This window comes from Arabidopsis lyrata, assembly GCF_000004255.2.
Source record: "Arabidopsis lyrata subsp. lyrata unplaced genomic scaffold ARALYscaffold_5, whole genome shotgun sequence".
Taxonomy (NCBI): domain Eukaryota; kingdom Viridiplantae; phylum Streptophyta; class Magnoliopsida; order Brassicales; family Brassicaceae; genus Arabidopsis; species Arabidopsis lyrata.
In genome coordinates, this window is record NW_003302551.1 from 19801150 (window position 1) to 19815490 (window position 14341).

The 14341-nt window shown below is 38.1% G+C and overlaps 4 protein-coding genes across 5 annotated transcripts; 2 read left to right on the top strand and 2 right to left on the bottom strand.

Annotated features, from left to right (window-relative positions):
* Positions 1 to 887: 887 nt before the first annotated feature.
* Positions 888 to 1047, bottom strand: LOC110228700. Its single transcript, XM_021026753.1, is given in 2 exon segments — positions 888 to 1016; positions 1018 to 1047. Coding segments are annotated over 2 exon segments (159 nt in total).
* On the top strand, positions 906 to 6246 carry LOC110228699 (ATPase 7, plasma membrane-type). The gene is made up of 22 exons (XM_021026752.1): positions 906 to 1028; positions 1231 to 1334; positions 1443 to 1562; positions 1654 to 1752; positions 1897 to 2034; positions 2111 to 2245; positions 2336 to 2515; positions 2604 to 2810; positions 2895 to 3014; positions 3114 to 3233; positions 3330 to 3452; positions 3547 to 3651; positions 3736 to 3880; positions 3975 to 4130; positions 4217 to 4455; positions 4548 to 4580; positions 4675 to 4756; positions 4850 to 5010; positions 5098 to 5310; positions 5410 to 5592; positions 5682 to 5857; positions 5963 to 6246. The coding sequence occupies exons 2-22, from the start codon at positions 1284 to 1286 to the stop codon at positions 6060 to 6062; spliced, it is 2886 nt and encodes a 961-aa protein (XP_020882411.1). The 5' UTR covers positions 906 to 1028; positions 1231 to 1283; the 3' UTR covers positions 6063 to 6246.
* A 481-nt stretch (positions 6247 to 6727) lies between these two features.
* On the top strand, positions 6728 to 9108 carry LOC9312618 (palmitoyl-protein thioesterase 1). The gene is made up of 12 exons (XM_021024476.1): positions 6728 to 6823; positions 6960 to 7054; positions 7243 to 7327; positions 7420 to 7471; positions 7563 to 7583; positions 7670 to 7774; positions 7906 to 7968; positions 8065 to 8130; positions 8214 to 8252; positions 8326 to 8445; positions 8526 to 8618; positions 8714 to 9108. The coding sequence occupies exons 2-12, from the start codon at positions 6967 to 6969 to the stop codon at positions 8996 to 8998; spliced, it is 1017 nt and encodes a 338-aa protein (XP_020880135.1). The 5' UTR covers positions 6728 to 6823; positions 6960 to 6966; the 3' UTR covers positions 8999 to 9108.
* A 31-nt stretch (positions 9109 to 9139) lies between these two features.
* LOC9312619 (protein ARABIDILLO 2) lies at positions 9140 to 13855 on the bottom strand. Of its 2 annotated transcripts, none has more exons than XM_002878283.2 (10): positions 13699 to 13855; positions 11680 to 13334; positions 11509 to 11589; positions 11036 to 11167; positions 10699 to 10914; positions 10512 to 10606; positions 10316 to 10379; positions 10063 to 10238; positions 9675 to 9981; positions 9140 to 9592 (listed from the first exon to the last, which is right to left on the bottom strand). In XM_002878283.2, exons 2-10 carry the CDS (start codon positions 13189 to 13191, stop codon positions 9389 to 9391), a joined length of 2787 nt encoding a protein of 928 aa, XP_002878329.1. In that variant the 5' UTR covers positions 13192 to 13334; positions 13699 to 13855; the 3' UTR covers positions 9140 to 9388. The 2 variants fall into 2 exon arrangements, with proteins under 2 accessions (XP_002878329.1, XP_020880134.1); XM_021024475.1 differs by having other exon boundaries at positions 13541 to 13855.
* Positions 13856 to 14341: the final 486 nt, after the last annotated feature.

Here is a 14341-nt window from a genome sequence, read left to right on the forward strand (position 1 = left end):
GTAATTGGTACGGGCATGGATCTTGCTCTCATTAAACAATTAGAAAACAGAATAACAAGGCAAGAAACTTGTCGAAAACACGTCCGGCTAGATTGTTGCTGTCCACTAAATGGTTCTTTGTCTTCTGAAGATTTATATGGTCAAAAAGTTGTTATTAATCATTGATTTTGATATAATGGACGGTGTTTAGCTCTCAAGAATCTCGGAATATCCTGATCAGCGTAGAAAATAAAAAATCCCAACAATATGGATCACCACTATCTTGAATTGTTTATTATAGATTTTTACATTTTGTGAGTTTTCTTTCACGTTCTAAGAATAGGAACCGTGCTAAATAATGCGATTAAGGGTGAATTTTGATCGAATTATTTGACGCGTGTGCCAATTGTTTTTTTTTTTTTTTTTTGTCCCTCTAACCTTTTCAATAGGCAAAAACAGAGGTCAATGCTTTGATTAGCTCGACCTTAGACATTAACATCTTAGTCAGATTCTTTTTGACTTTTGAGAATTTTCTTTTCCTGATTGCTAGGAGCAAGAGTTACAATTAATCTAGGATTCTTACGGAGGTAAAATGTTAATAAAAAGAAGAAACCCAATGCAGTTTAGTTTAGATTTCTTACTACCCTAATGCCGGTAGATGCTGAGAGAGGCTACAAATTTGCTAATTCTTCTACGTCTTCACATGTACATTGGTAAAAGGAATATCTGTTTATCAGATCTTTTTTTTCTCATCCTTATTTTAATTACGTTCTACGGTAACAATAGTGACAATTAAACAAAAGAAGAAAAGTTAGTTGCATTTTGAATGAGTCAGCTTTTTTCTGCATTGAGTTAATCTGGCCGGCAAGATCTTTGAAACCGTTATTATATAGACCTTGTTGTCTTCTTTATATGTTGCCTGCATTACACATTTGTCTCAACTTCCAGATTTGCCCCTGGTTTTAAAAGCTTGTCCTGTTTCCTTTGTGAAGGTCAAGCTGAGAAGGGAGAACGGGTGATGCTTTGGTGAAGGGTTTATTTTGGTCCAGGTTTGTGTTTATTTTGCATTGCTTCGCTTTGATTCATGTCTGCATAAACTTCAAATAATTAGTTTTATGTTTGAGTTGAGTATGTAGAAAAAAGTGTTAGGGGGGGGATGCTTTGTGATAAAAGAAAGTGGTCTTGTGATATCTTCAGGCAGAAGGAAAATATGTAGTGCTTAATGATGAATAAATTAATTTGTCTGTCCAGATTTCATTACTGAGTTCTAGTAACTTCAGGCTCAAGCAAAAAGGAAGTTCGATATGACAGACATAGAAGCTCTCAAGGCTATCACCACCGAGAGCATTGATCTGGTATGTATTTTTATACCTCACCACTTTTTTTTTTGCAGATGACTGCTTCTGATAGCTATTTAAGCAATTAGGAAAATGTAATTTCTAATTTCTCATGGATCGTTGCAGGAAAATGTTCCCGTTGAAGAGGTTTTTCAACACCTCAAATGTACGAAAGAAGGATTGACCTCCAATGAAGTGCAGGAACGACTTACCTTGTTTGGTTACAACAAACTTGAGGAGAAAAAGGTTTTAAAAAATGATTTTTCAATCTCGTATTGAGCTCTTATTTTCTCTCTTTTAATGGTATGTTGATCTCTCTTTTTATATGGTTCTGCAGGAGAGTAAGATACTCAAGTTCTTGGGGTTCATGTGGAATCCACTTTCATGGGTCATGGAAGCTGCAGCCCTCATGGCCATTGGTCTTGCACATGGAGGAGTATGTCTTTTCTTCCCTTTCCTCTCATTAGTCGTTTCTTCTTCGACACTACGTAAATACGTGAATTGTGGAAGGTCTCGCTTAATGTAGATTCTTAAAACAATTTTGAGACTCTGATGAAACTAATTTGTCTCAACTTTTCAGGGCAAGCCACCGGATTATCACGATTTCGTGGGTATTGTTGTCTTACTTTTGATAAACTCGACAATCAGTTTTGTAGAAGAAAACAATGCTGGAAATGCAGCTGCTGCTCTCATGGCTCAGTTAGCCCCTAAAGCGAAGGTTTAAATTTATTCCTTTTTGTTGTGTACATTTAAACTTTGATGGTAGTAGCTTATTTACAAATCAATTGCTTTAGGCCGTCCGCGATGGGAAATGGAATGAGATAGATGCAGCTGAGTTGGTTCCAGGAGATATAGTTACTATCAAACTTGGAGATATCATTCCTGCTGATGCTCGTCTTCTTGAAGGAGACCCTTTAAAGATTGACCAGGCAAGTTCTACTTCTAGATATAGAGATATCATTGCTCTGCATCTTATCTGTCTCTTGACTAAATCTTGGTTATTTTTATCTTTTTCACAGTCAGCACTCACAGGTGAATCTCTTCCTGTAACCAAAAATCCCGGTGCTTCAGTGTACTCTGGTTCAACTTGCAAGCAAGGTGAAATTGAAGCAGTTGTTATAGCGACTGGCGTCCACACTTTCTTTGGAAAGGCGGCTCATCTTGTGGATAGTACTACCCATGTTGGTCACTTCCAGAAGGTTTGTTCACACTTTGGAGTAAAATATAACATTTTACAGAGGTTTTGGAGTCAGTGACTAAATATAATCTTTGTAAATTGATTTCCAGGTTTTGACAGCAATAGGAAATTTCTGTATCTGCTCGATTGCAGTAGGAATGGCAATTGAAATCGTTGTTATATACGGTCTTCAAAAGAGAGGGTACCGTGTTGGTATCGATAACCTTCTTGTTTTATTGATTGGTGGGATCCCCATTGCAATGCCTACTGTTCTCTCTGTTACAATGGCAATTGGTGCTCATCGTTTGGCTCAACAGGTCAATACAAGTCTTTAAGACAGAGTCAGTAAACTTTTGTTGATTTTGTGTGTTCTGTATAAATGACTTTACAATCTATTTCAGGGTGCCATAACAAAGAGAATGACAGCCATTGAAGAAATGGCAGGAATGGATGTTCTGTGCAGTGATAAAACAGGTACTCTCACGCTCAACAAGCTTTCCGTGGATAAGAATCTGATCGAGGTTTGCATCTTTCCTCCGTTCTTCTTACTTTGTATATACATATCTTGATAGGTTGAGGACGATGATGTAATAAGAGCACTTTCATTTCTTTTGTTACAGGTTTTTAAGAGGGGCATCGACAGAGATATGGCTGTGCTTATGGCTGCAAGAGCTGCACGTTTAGAGAACCAAGACGCTATTGATACTGCAATTGTTTCGATGTTAGCAGACCCGAAAGAGGTATTGATTAAAGACTCAACTTTCAAGTAAACTAGATTCAGTTACTTTCAAGAGGTATAAACATTGTGATGTATTGATCTGATACTTTGTCTTCAGGCACGTGCTGGGATTAAAGAACTCCATTTTCTTCCATTCAGTCCAGCTAATAGAAGAACTGCACTAACGTACCTAGACGGAGAAGGCAAAATGCACCGAGTGAGCAAAGGCGCGCCTGAAGAGGTTATAACCTTTGTTTATAACTAGCTATTACGACATTACTTTAAGTTTACCTATTTTTCCTAAGATATTGTTCTGATGATTTGTCCTTCTCTAGATTTTGGATATGGCACACAACAAATTAGAAATCAAGGAAAAGGTACATGCTACAATCGAAAAATTTGCAGAACGTGGCCTAAGATCCCTTGGGTTGGCGTATCAGGTACAATTATGTTTTAAATGTGCACTTGTTTTAAATGGGATATCTCCTATGATTACGTTGTAAAATTCCCTTTTCCAATAATAGGAAGTACCAGATGGTGATGTTAAAGGTGAAGGTGGTCCATGGGACTTTGTAGCTCTTCTTCCTCTGTTTGATCCTCCTCGTCATGACAGTGCACAGACAATTGAGCGAGCACTTCATCTTGGAGTCAGTGTTAAAATGATCACAGGTACAGAGCCTTTCTTTAGCTCCTATCCGCCATATCTTTAGCTCCTACTCGACCTTGTGTACTCATAAAATGTCAAAAATCTTAATACTTGCAGGTGACCAGCTTGCAATTGCCAAAGAAACAGGAAGAAGGCTTGGAATGGGCACAAACATGTACCCGTCTTCATCTTTGCTTTCTGATAACAACACTGAAGGAATTTCTGTTGATGAACTTATCGAGAACGCAGATGGTTTTGCGGGAGTCTTTCCTGGTAACGTAACTTACATGTAAACTACATTTGTAACTATGATCTTTCAGCGATATCTGACATTGACAAACCCCTTTTCTGATTTTTAGAGCATAAGTATGAGATTGTGAAGAGATTACAATCCCGAAAACACATATGCGGTATGACTGGTGATGGAGTGAATGACGCACCTGCCTTGAAGAAAGCTGATATTGGAATTGCTGTGGATGATGCCACTGATGCTGCTCGGGGTGCTTCTGATATTGTCTTAACAGAACCTGGACTAAGTGTTATCATCAGTGCTGTCTTGACTAGCCGTGCAATTTTCCAGAGAATGAAAAATTACACGGTACATAAATTCTTCTGCCTCATTGGCTATTACCTGATAAAGTTTAAATTGAATGCTTAGATTGAATTTTTTGGTTTACCTTCATTTTGCAGATATATGCTGTTTCTATCACTATACGTATTGTCGTAAGTTTCTAAGTCAGAAATGCTTTAGTTTTTACAAATACTTGGTCTTACTTTCATCTAATAACACATTTTTTTCTATGCCCTTGTGTTACAGATGGGTTTCATGCTTCTATGTGTCTTCTGGGAGTTTGACTTCCCTCCATTCATGGTTCTTGTAATTGCAATCCTTAACGATGGTTAGTAATTGTTAACTTCCTCGATGATTTAGCTTAAGGTTTTTGCTGGTGCTTGAGCATTCACCCTGCTAAATTAGCTTTCCTGTTGAAAAGGTACTATAATGACCATATCCAAGGACAGAGTCAAGCCTTCTCCAACTCCAGATTGTTGGAAACTCAAGGAAATTTTTGCTACTGGTGTTGTCCTTGGAGCTTACTTGGCGATCATGACTGTTGTGTTTTTCTGGGCAGCATACGAAACCAACTTCTTCCATGTAAGCAACACACTATCCCTCTCTTTGTTTACTCTAATTTCAACTGTCAGCAAAATATAACTATATTTTTTTCCCCTCTTGTGGTAGAACATTTTCGGTGTGAGAAACTTCAACCAGCACCATTTCGACATGAAAGACAAGAAAGCGGCTGCACATTTGAATGAACAGATGGCTTCCGCCGTCTACCTTCAAGTCAGCACGATCAGCCAAGCGTTGATCTTCGTGACCCGTTCCAGGAGCTGGTCATTTGTTGAGCGTCCCGGTTTTCTTCTTGTAATTGCTTTCCTAATTGCGCAGCTGGTAAAGATATTTCCCTCACCTATCTGATTATCTTCCTTATTTACTCACCTCTTTGTTTATAGTTTGTTAATAGAATCCAACTCTGTATTATTTTAATAGGTTGCATCGGTGATATCGGCAATGGCAACTTGGCCTTTTGCTGGAATCAGAAGCATTGGATGGGGTTGGACTGGAGTTATCTGGATATTCAACATAGTAACTTACATGTTACTTGATCCTATCAAATTCCTAGTCCGTTATGCTCTAAGTGGCAAATCATGGAACCGAATGGTCGAGGGCAGGGTATGTAGATAAAAAGACAGAACCACTTACTCTAAATTCGGCACTTCACAATTACACTGGCCTAACTAGAACTCGTGATTTGTTTGCAGACTGCACTCACAGGAAAGAAGAATTTTGGCCAAGAAGAACGAATGGCTGCGTGGGCCACCGAGAAACGTACACTGCACGGTTTAGAGACGGGTCAAAAGCCAGTTTACGAGAGAAATAGCGCAACGGAACTTAACAATATGGCTGAGGAAGCTAAAAGGCGCGCAGAAATTGCAAGGTTAGTTTTTCTAATAAGCATCTCTAATATGTAAATTAGAGATTGTTAGTCTCTGTCATGTTTGAGAGATGATCTCATGTTTCTATTTGCCGATGAATTTTGCAGAATGAGAGAGCTTCAGACATTGAAGGGGAAAGTCGAATCAGCTGCGAAGCTGAAAGGCATTGATCTTGATGATCCTAACAGCAACAACTACACAATCTGAGAGAGTCTCTCAATCTCTGCTTAGTTCATTTTATCTTTTTTTCTTTTTCTATATGTATTACTAATTCTTCTTGATATTGACATTAATTTTGATATCTTGGTGGAAGATGTCTCATGTTGTAATCTTTCAATTGATGCTTGTAACTCTATTACTTTTATTTGATGAAAATTCTTATTTGATTTGTTTTGTTCGGCTCTTTATTGAATTAAAACCACACCAAACCGAACACAACTTGAACCAAACTAACTATGCTTGAATTCGGCTAGAGTTCTATTAGAACCGAAACCAAACCAGACCCGAAATGCCCACTCCTAACTGCACCTAATGCAGAAGAATAGGAACTCCATAGTTACTGCAGACAAGTTTTGATTTTTAAACCAGACCGGTTTAAATATGTTTCTTTTCATAGATAAAAGTATCCAAGTCTCTTGTCAATTGTCATGCCATTTGTAAGTTGATCAAAATAAAGACACGGAACGTTAAAATCACTAATTGTTTCTAATCAAATCTTTTAGTTCTCTTACAGACAAACCTGCAACTACTGTTTGACTTAACTACCCATCACGCGCTAAATTCGCGCGTGGATAAGAGAAACCAACTAAAAAGTCAACTAACTCACTAGCGCGTGCTCAACACGTGCCTAACCTGTTGATAAGAATGCCACAATGATCTCATTGAACAAATAATAAAATTCTCGAGAGATTGATTATAAAATCCGGTCGGAGACGATACTAACTTTCGCCGGCGAAGTTTGTGTTCCGGTACCGGATATTTACGTATCTGTTTTCAAATTTACCATCTTTTGTTCTCCCAACACCAAAACCCTAGATTAAAGGCTTCTATTACCGGAAAGGTCTCTACTTGAGAGATTTATCTGTTTGTTGTCTTAAATCACAGGAAGAAAATGGCGTTTCTTAAGGCAGCGATTATTGTTGCCCTAATTTGCAATTTCGTGTCACTGGCTTCTTCTGTTCCTTTCATAGTTCTGCATGGTAATTTGATTGTTTCCCTTTTCTCCTTTTTTGGTCCTTAAGTCATTGGATACAGCAACAATCATGTTCTTATTAGTAAAAAGAATCATTCAATTATTTTCATATTTTACTGAAGATTGTTTAGCTTTGTAAGTGTCTTTTAGATTTCTGGAAAAAGTAAAGAGAGAATTGTGTGTTTACTTTCTCAGGAATTGGGGATAAATGCAGTAATGCAGGAGTGACACAATTTACAGAGCTTTTAAGTGATTGGTCTGGTTCTCAAGGCTATTGCATGTATGTCTATTTTATATTATACAACTAACATATTCAAATTTGGCAATAGCTTTTGGTATTAATCCATGATTGTGTTGCTTTGTGAATTTCAGGGAGATTGGGAATGGCTCATGGGACTCATGGACTATGCCTCTCCTTGATCAGGTATTGATATCACATGTCGGAAGAATGGAACTTTTATGAGTCTATGCCGGAAAAAAACTGACTTTTGGTCTCATTTTTGTGTGTTTTGCAGACATCAGTTGTTTGTGAGAAGGTCAGATTTAAGCTACTATCATCAAGTGTTTACCAATTTTGGCTTTTGAAAGTCCATTTTCATTATTTGTATGTTTATTACCACAGGTGAAAAGTATGCCGGAGCTTAGTGACGGTTACAGCATTGTGGGGCTTTCTCAGGGTAACATGATTGGTCGAGCTCTCATCGAGTTTTGCGATGGAGCACCACCTGTAAGTCCCCAATAACGTGCATATGCCTGTATGTTCTTATACTTTTTTGGTAGCAAGATATGAAAGTGCCATGCTTTTGTTCTAGCTTGTTCAATCTTATATATTCCTCTAATGATTATTGCGGTTAATAGGTTAAGAATTTTGTATCGGTAGCGGGTCCTCATGCTGGAACTGCATCAATTCCGTTCTGTGGCGTAAGTAACTAACTCCCTCCAAATTTTGGTTTCTTTGATAAGAAAAACTGTCATTGACAGGGGAACTTTTTGTTATATATTTTCTTGATTTTGCAGGCTACCTGGATTTGCATTATGTTGGACAGTATGATCAAAGCAGAGATCTATAGCGACTATATGCAGGTACAATGTTCAGGAGTATTTTACCGCTTCTGCGCAATTTTCTGTTACGGGAATGAAACTTAGTACATCTGATTGAGTTTCAGGAACATTTGGCTCCTAGCGGTTTTCTCAAAATCCCGACTGTAAGTTTTTTTTGGTTAATGGTTCAAAAGTTTCGAATTTTCATTCGTGTTGTAACTTTAATGCTTTTCATAGGACATAGCGGGTTACATGGAAGGCTGTAGGTTTCTACCAAAGCTAAACAACGAACTTCCAGTCAAAAACTCGACTTATAAGGAGAGGTTCTCAAGCTTGGAGAATCTTGTGCTTATTATGGTCAGTCATCAAACCCGCTTCTCTGCGTAACTTACAAGTTTCTTTTCGATGGTAACGTTTTATTTTTTATCGAATATCAGTTTGAGCATGACACAATATTGATACCTAAAGAGACCTCATGGTTTGGATATTATCCTGATGGATCTTTCAAGACCATTCTTCCGCCGCAAGAGGTAATTTTAACCCTTCAATCATTGTTTCAAATGGCTCAATCAATATTGCAGTGATGTTGAGTTATGGTAAATGTTTGGATTTTTTCCTTTTGCAGACCAAGCTATATACCGAAGACTGGATCGGTTTGAAAACCTTAGATGAAGCTGGAAAAGTGAAGTTCGTTAACGTCTCTGGAAATCATCTTCAGATATCTCATACCGACATGAAGAAGCATATAGTGCCATACCTCTGTGATAAAGCATCATCGTCATCATCCACAACAATGGCAGTTTCCGACTCATCTTCCTCACACCAGTGGCTTCCAAGTGTAGGGAACTTTATTATGGATCTGGCTCGTCCAGAAGTGGATCAGCTTCAGCTTGTGCTACGTCGTATGTGAATCTGATGTCCTGTGTTGTTGTTTGTTCTCTTACTAAACACAATCGTGTCGTGATAAGTTTGTAACTAGATGATAAAACAAGAGAAGTGTTCCAAAATCCCTCTCAAAAAGGTTCTTATAGTAATGATAAAATGTCAAATATATGTCACAAGAAATGGACAGAGCCTTAAAAAGGGATGAAGAACACCATTGATCCTTAAGGTCTATTATTACAGAAAATCTCAGAACGAGACAAAGAAACATAAGTCCACATATATATCACAACAGCTTTCTGTCTTCAATCCGAATCAAACATCTTCTGAGGCAAATTCTGAATCTTTGCTTGGCTTGACTTGTATAGTTGGAGAGATGCAGAGGTATTCTATCACTATGATTTGCTAAGAAAAAGGATCAAATCCTATTATAAGATACTTTCTTTCCTTTAGAAGATTCTGCCTGCTGATGCTCGAGATTGCGAAGCACAATTTTCACAAAGATCTTGGCTTCACGAGGCATCTTCGCAGCTGCAGCTGCAGAACGCAAGACTCTTGCTTCTCCAGCGTTCTGCATCAAGCTAGCGTGATGCATCGCGTGACGACCTCCAGGTATTGTAAACTGTAATTTCATCGGTTAGTACTAAAATGCAACTGACTGAAGCGCGCACAAAAAAAATTTGCTTTCCACACACAAAAATTACCTGAAGAAGCGCAAAAGCTGCACAAGATCTGAGTGTAAGACAAGGATTTCGCAACATTGTAACAAATCTTCCAATTTCGGAACCACTGCATCTCAAGTGGCCAGCTTCTGGGATTCGAGCTTTCTCCGAGACTTGTGCTAACATAGATGGAGCAGATGATAAAGCACCAGCTGAAAAGATTTGGTGTTCCATGAAAGTTGATATAAAGGCTTTGATGTGTTCAAGAGCCAATGTTCTAGCACTATTTAAGGCAACACTTTTAGATGTACTTTCCGATGAAGTCCCTATCATTGCGTATTCATCCATCCTTGTATAATAGATAAATAAGATCAAAGTCAGATCTGTAAATTACCTTAAATGTGGATATGATTAATTAAGCTTTACGTACCTTCCATCAAACATGTATGCCAATGCTAATGCGGCCATAAAACGAGCCATTTTGGAAACAGAAGACGAACAGAGGTGAACAAGTGCTACAACTCCCCCTTCCTCTACAATCCGCAGAGCGTTACCAGGATTAAAAGCAAGATTCCACAGAGCTCCTGCAGCAGTTTCATGTACATCCTGGAAAAAGCAAAAGCTGGATCAGATTAACCCAAAAGAGTGGGACATGAGAACTTATAAGGAAAAAAATTGTTTACCTCAGCTTCAGATAGTGCAAGAGTAATTAGAGGCGGAATACCACCTCCATGACCAATTGCAATGCTGATAGAAAAATATCAAGAAAACAAACAAAAATGGAAAGATTGTCATCAAGGATTTACGTAAATCCTGTTTGCATTGATATATATGCACGCATGCAGTAACAAATAAATAAATAAATTCAAAGGGTTGCACCTGTTTGCTTCTGAGACAGATAGTCCCCAGAGAGCACCAGCTGCTCTCTCTTGCAGACCTGTGGATGCATTAGAACAGGACTTCGCAAGTGCCACCTAATTTATAATCAGAAACAAGTGATAAGTAGTCCGAAGGTGAAGCTGAAACACACAAATGACATATAGAAAAATAAAAGGAAACATAATACCAAGGCTTCAACACCACCAGATGCAGCAATGGATTCTCGATTCTTGTCATCAAATGCTAAATTCCAAAGAGCCCCAGCAGCTTCCTGTTTAACACCTTCATGAGGCGATTGCGTAAGCTGAACAAGACCCTCCAATGCACCAGCCTCTTGTCCAACAGCAGCATTATTATCATTGCTATCGCCATGAGCTGCCAGATTAGCCAAAGCACGAGCCGCCTGAAATAAGACAATTTGTCACAAACTCAATTCACACAATCACTACCATCCGTAACTTAAAATACCACAAGCATAGAATCGATACAAAAATAATGAGGTGCATTTGGAAACAAGGAAGTACCTGTTCTTGTGCTCCTTCATACTTGCAATTCCGAGCTAGCATCACCAAGGCATGCACACCTCCTGCTCTTGCAACTTCCGTGCTGCATTTATCGTCTGCTGCTAAATTTGCTAATGCCCCAGCAGCACGTTCCTAATCACCAAAAAGAGTAGATTTCTCTTTTTTAGAAAGAACAAATATAGAGAAAGATAAAATTAAAAACATAGTAACGGGCACCACGATAATCAAATTACCAAATCTAGCAAAATCTTTGTATTTTATGACCGAGATACCTTGTCTCTACAACTTTATCATAATTATTAAATCTAAAACCCTAACACAAAAGGATAAACTAAAGTAAAATATTTTAACCGTGTGTGAACAAGTACTAGTTTTGATAATCAATCTTTCAGATGATAATAATTAGCCAGAAGTGTTAATTTTGGATATATTCAAATCAAATGTGTGAGGCTTTAAAGGTCGCAAGCATGTACCAGAACTCCATCACAACCATTTGGCCATCTAAAGATAAGATCAACTAACGCATTCACTCCTCCAGCTTGAGCAATCGCGTTCTAATAGAAGAACAAAAAAAAAGAAACAACAATGTTAGTGAAAGAGCAAAAGGTTCAATGTGTGTTTAACTCTTTACAAGGGGACCTTACCTTATGCTCTTCTCCAACAGAGAGATTCCATAGCCCACCAGCAGCTTCTTCAGCCACAAGTCTATTCATAGACTTTGCCAAATCAGCAAGAACACTGATCCCTCCTTCTTCAGCAACAGCCTTTGCAACTTTAGCATTTACCGACAAGTTTGCAATAGCCTTTGCAGCTTCTGACTGAAGTCCTTCTCGCCAAGATTTAGCAAGTTCTAGAAGAAGACGGATCCCTCCATCTCGCATAACAGCTTCGGCTCTTCCACAGTCTATACTAGCATTCTCATCATCAACAACGATGAAAGTCGCAAGCCCTGTGGCTGCTCTCTCTTGGACATCCTCTTGTGCACTCTGCATTAAACTGAGAAGCAACGTAGCTCCCTGATTCAGCCAGAAATCGTTTAATCCTTGTGAATTGCTGCTCTCTGCAATTCGTAGAAGCGTATGAGAAATGATCCACTCAATCCAAAGCATTATTTCGTCAGTGCTTTTATCCTTTCTTATCAAATCTCTCCAGTAAGAAAACATATCCTTTGGTTTCTTTGAGTTATCGGCAAATATAGAAGCTAGCTCATCAAAAGTATCGGTAAAGATAGCAAGTAAGACCTTTCCTTTGAATCTATTGGAGCTGTAACTTTTATCCTCTTCGAGATAAGGGCAGTTTAAAGCACACAAAACTTTCAAGCTCTGCGATGATTTCAACAACCTGGAAACTGCAATATGGTCAATGGTGGTTCTTGAGACATCCAAACCGGTTAACTTCGGAAGCTTCTCCCAATTATCTAATGCAACTTTCCACTTTATATTTGATGTCCCAGCAACAGAGAGGTAGCGAAGAGATACCACTTTTCCCAATGCTTCTTCGTTGATGTTCAGGCAATCTAAGAATCCAAGATCACTGAGCTGTGGGCAATGTTTGGCCAAAGATTCAATCGCCTCAGAACTAACATCTCTCATGCCAGAAACCCGTAGCTTTTTCAGTTTTGGACAGCAAAAGGCTATAACTCTTATAGCATCACTAGTGATCTTCTCACAGAAGTCTGGTCCAAGTTGGAGGCTCTCAAGAGCTTCATGGCGTGCCGCAATCATAGACAATGTAGCATCTGTAATCTTCCTACAGTAGTCGCCGCTAATTTCAAGCAGAGTCCTTGCTTTGAGATGAATTATGGCATCAGCAGAATCAACACCACGAAACCTAATCTTCTGAAGATCAGCACACCTAGTTGCAAGAGAAGCCGCCATTGAAAGATCAAACTTGTGGGCTCGAAGATCCAATGAACTCCACAAACAAGAAGAAGCACCAAGGCTTCTCCATGTCTTACAGGTAGAGGCTAAGCTAGCTCTATCGCGATAATTCAATCGAGTAAACAGATAAAGCACTGTGTCATAAGGCAAACTAGTCCAATCCGCATACTCTTGAACCTTAGGTGCTAAATCCTCATCTCCAATCACAGGATAACTTGGTGAATCAACCTTATTCTTTCCTTTTTCCTCCACTCTCTGCCGCACCCTACGACTCATTTCTTGATCAGATGTATAAATATATAAATACACACTCTAACGAGTAATCCTCTTGCAGCTACCAAAATTAAAGCACTTTGCTTATAAAAGCCATAATGATACAATAAACACAGATCCTACTCCGCCTAGAAGAATTTCCAAACCTGCAGGACAAAGAAGAGACATAAGATCAAACAACTCCCCAATTTGGAAAATTAAGATACTCAATGGCTCCAAAACTAAAATCCCATTGCAGATATAAGGGAAATCAAATTCAACGAAGAGAAAGAACTGAGAATGCTCTCGCCGGTTTCTGACAAGAAAAACCCTCGAATATAAAAGCGAGGAGAGACTTAAACAAATCTCTGACCTTTACTATTCAAATTCAATTCAGACAAACTCCATTGGAAATAACAATCGAAAGAGTGATGATGGTCGGAGACAATTCAGACGAGCCCACAGAGAAACTGTTCTGACACAAAAAATAAAGGGGCAAAAGAAAAACACAAAACACCTTAAAGTAATCACCTTTGGAGAAAAAAAGAAGAACTTTATCTTCCCTGATTCCGAGAGACAGAGAAAGAAGGAAGAATTTGAGGAACTGGGCAATGAAGGTGAAGAGAGAGAGACAAGAAGGGCGGTGTTGAAACCACAGCTCATATAGGCATTGTAATTGTAACAAGAGCTTCAATCACCTCCTTTGCACGGTACATTATATATTACCCAATTACCACTCCTCTTTTCTTCTCTTTTTTTTTTATAAAAGTTAATAATTTAGATTTTTCCTTAATATTGCCATTTCATTTTTAAAAATTTGATAAATAATTTATGTTCTAAAATAATAGACGTTTTTCCGGTGATAAATTAGTATCTAACAATAATATCACAATGACTTGTTATGAAAACTAATATAACGTTGATTAACAGAGTTTTCGCGCGTTTATATGTATATTATATTTTAATTTATTTAAATTATAGTTGAAAATATAACTAATTTAACGGATAAACAGTAAAATTTGGCATATTTATATTGAAGTATAGAAAAGTGGTGTATCACGTCCTTTTTTTTAATTAGTCATTTTATATTTTAATCAATAATTTCATAATGTATCTACTTTAAATCTTATTGCTAGATACATAATTAATTTTAAGTATATTTTATATAAACAAT

Coding starts and splice junctions, on each gene's coding strand:
- LOC110228699 (XM_021026752.1), top strand. CDS start 1,284: ATGACAGACATAGAAGCTCTCAAGGCTATCACCACCGAGAGCATTGAT. Junction 2,811..2,894: donor CTCATCGTTTGGCTCAACAG/GTCAATACAAGT, acceptor AATCTATTTCAG/GGTGCCATAACAAAGAGAAT. Junction 5,311..5,409: donor CTTTCCTAATTGCGCAGCTG/GTAAAGATATTT, acceptor TTATTTTAATAG/GTTGCATCGGTGATATCGGC.
- LOC9312618 (XM_021024476.1), top strand. CDS start 6,967: ATGGCGTTTCTTAAGGCAGCGATTATTGTTGCCCTAATTTGCAATTTC. Junction 8,131..8,213: donor TCTATAGCGACTATATGCAG/GTACAATGTTCA, acceptor ATTGAGTTTCAG/GAACATTTGGCTCCTAGCGG. Junction 8,619..8,713: donor CCATTCTTCCGCCGCAAGAG/GTAATTTTAACC, acceptor TTCCTTTTGCAG/ACCAAGCTATATACCGAAGA.
- LOC9312619 (XM_002878283.2), bottom strand. CDS start 13,191: ATGAGTCGTAGGGTGCGGCAGAGAGTGGAGGAAAAAGGAAAGAATAAG. Junction 10,239..10,315: donor TTGCACTATCTGAAGCTGAG/GTAAACAATTTT, acceptor TGCTTTTTCCAG/GATGTACATGAAACTGCTGC. Junction 9,982..10,062: donor GCATACATGTTTGATGGAAG/GTACGTAAAGCT, acceptor CTATTATACAAG/GATGGATGAATACGCAATGA.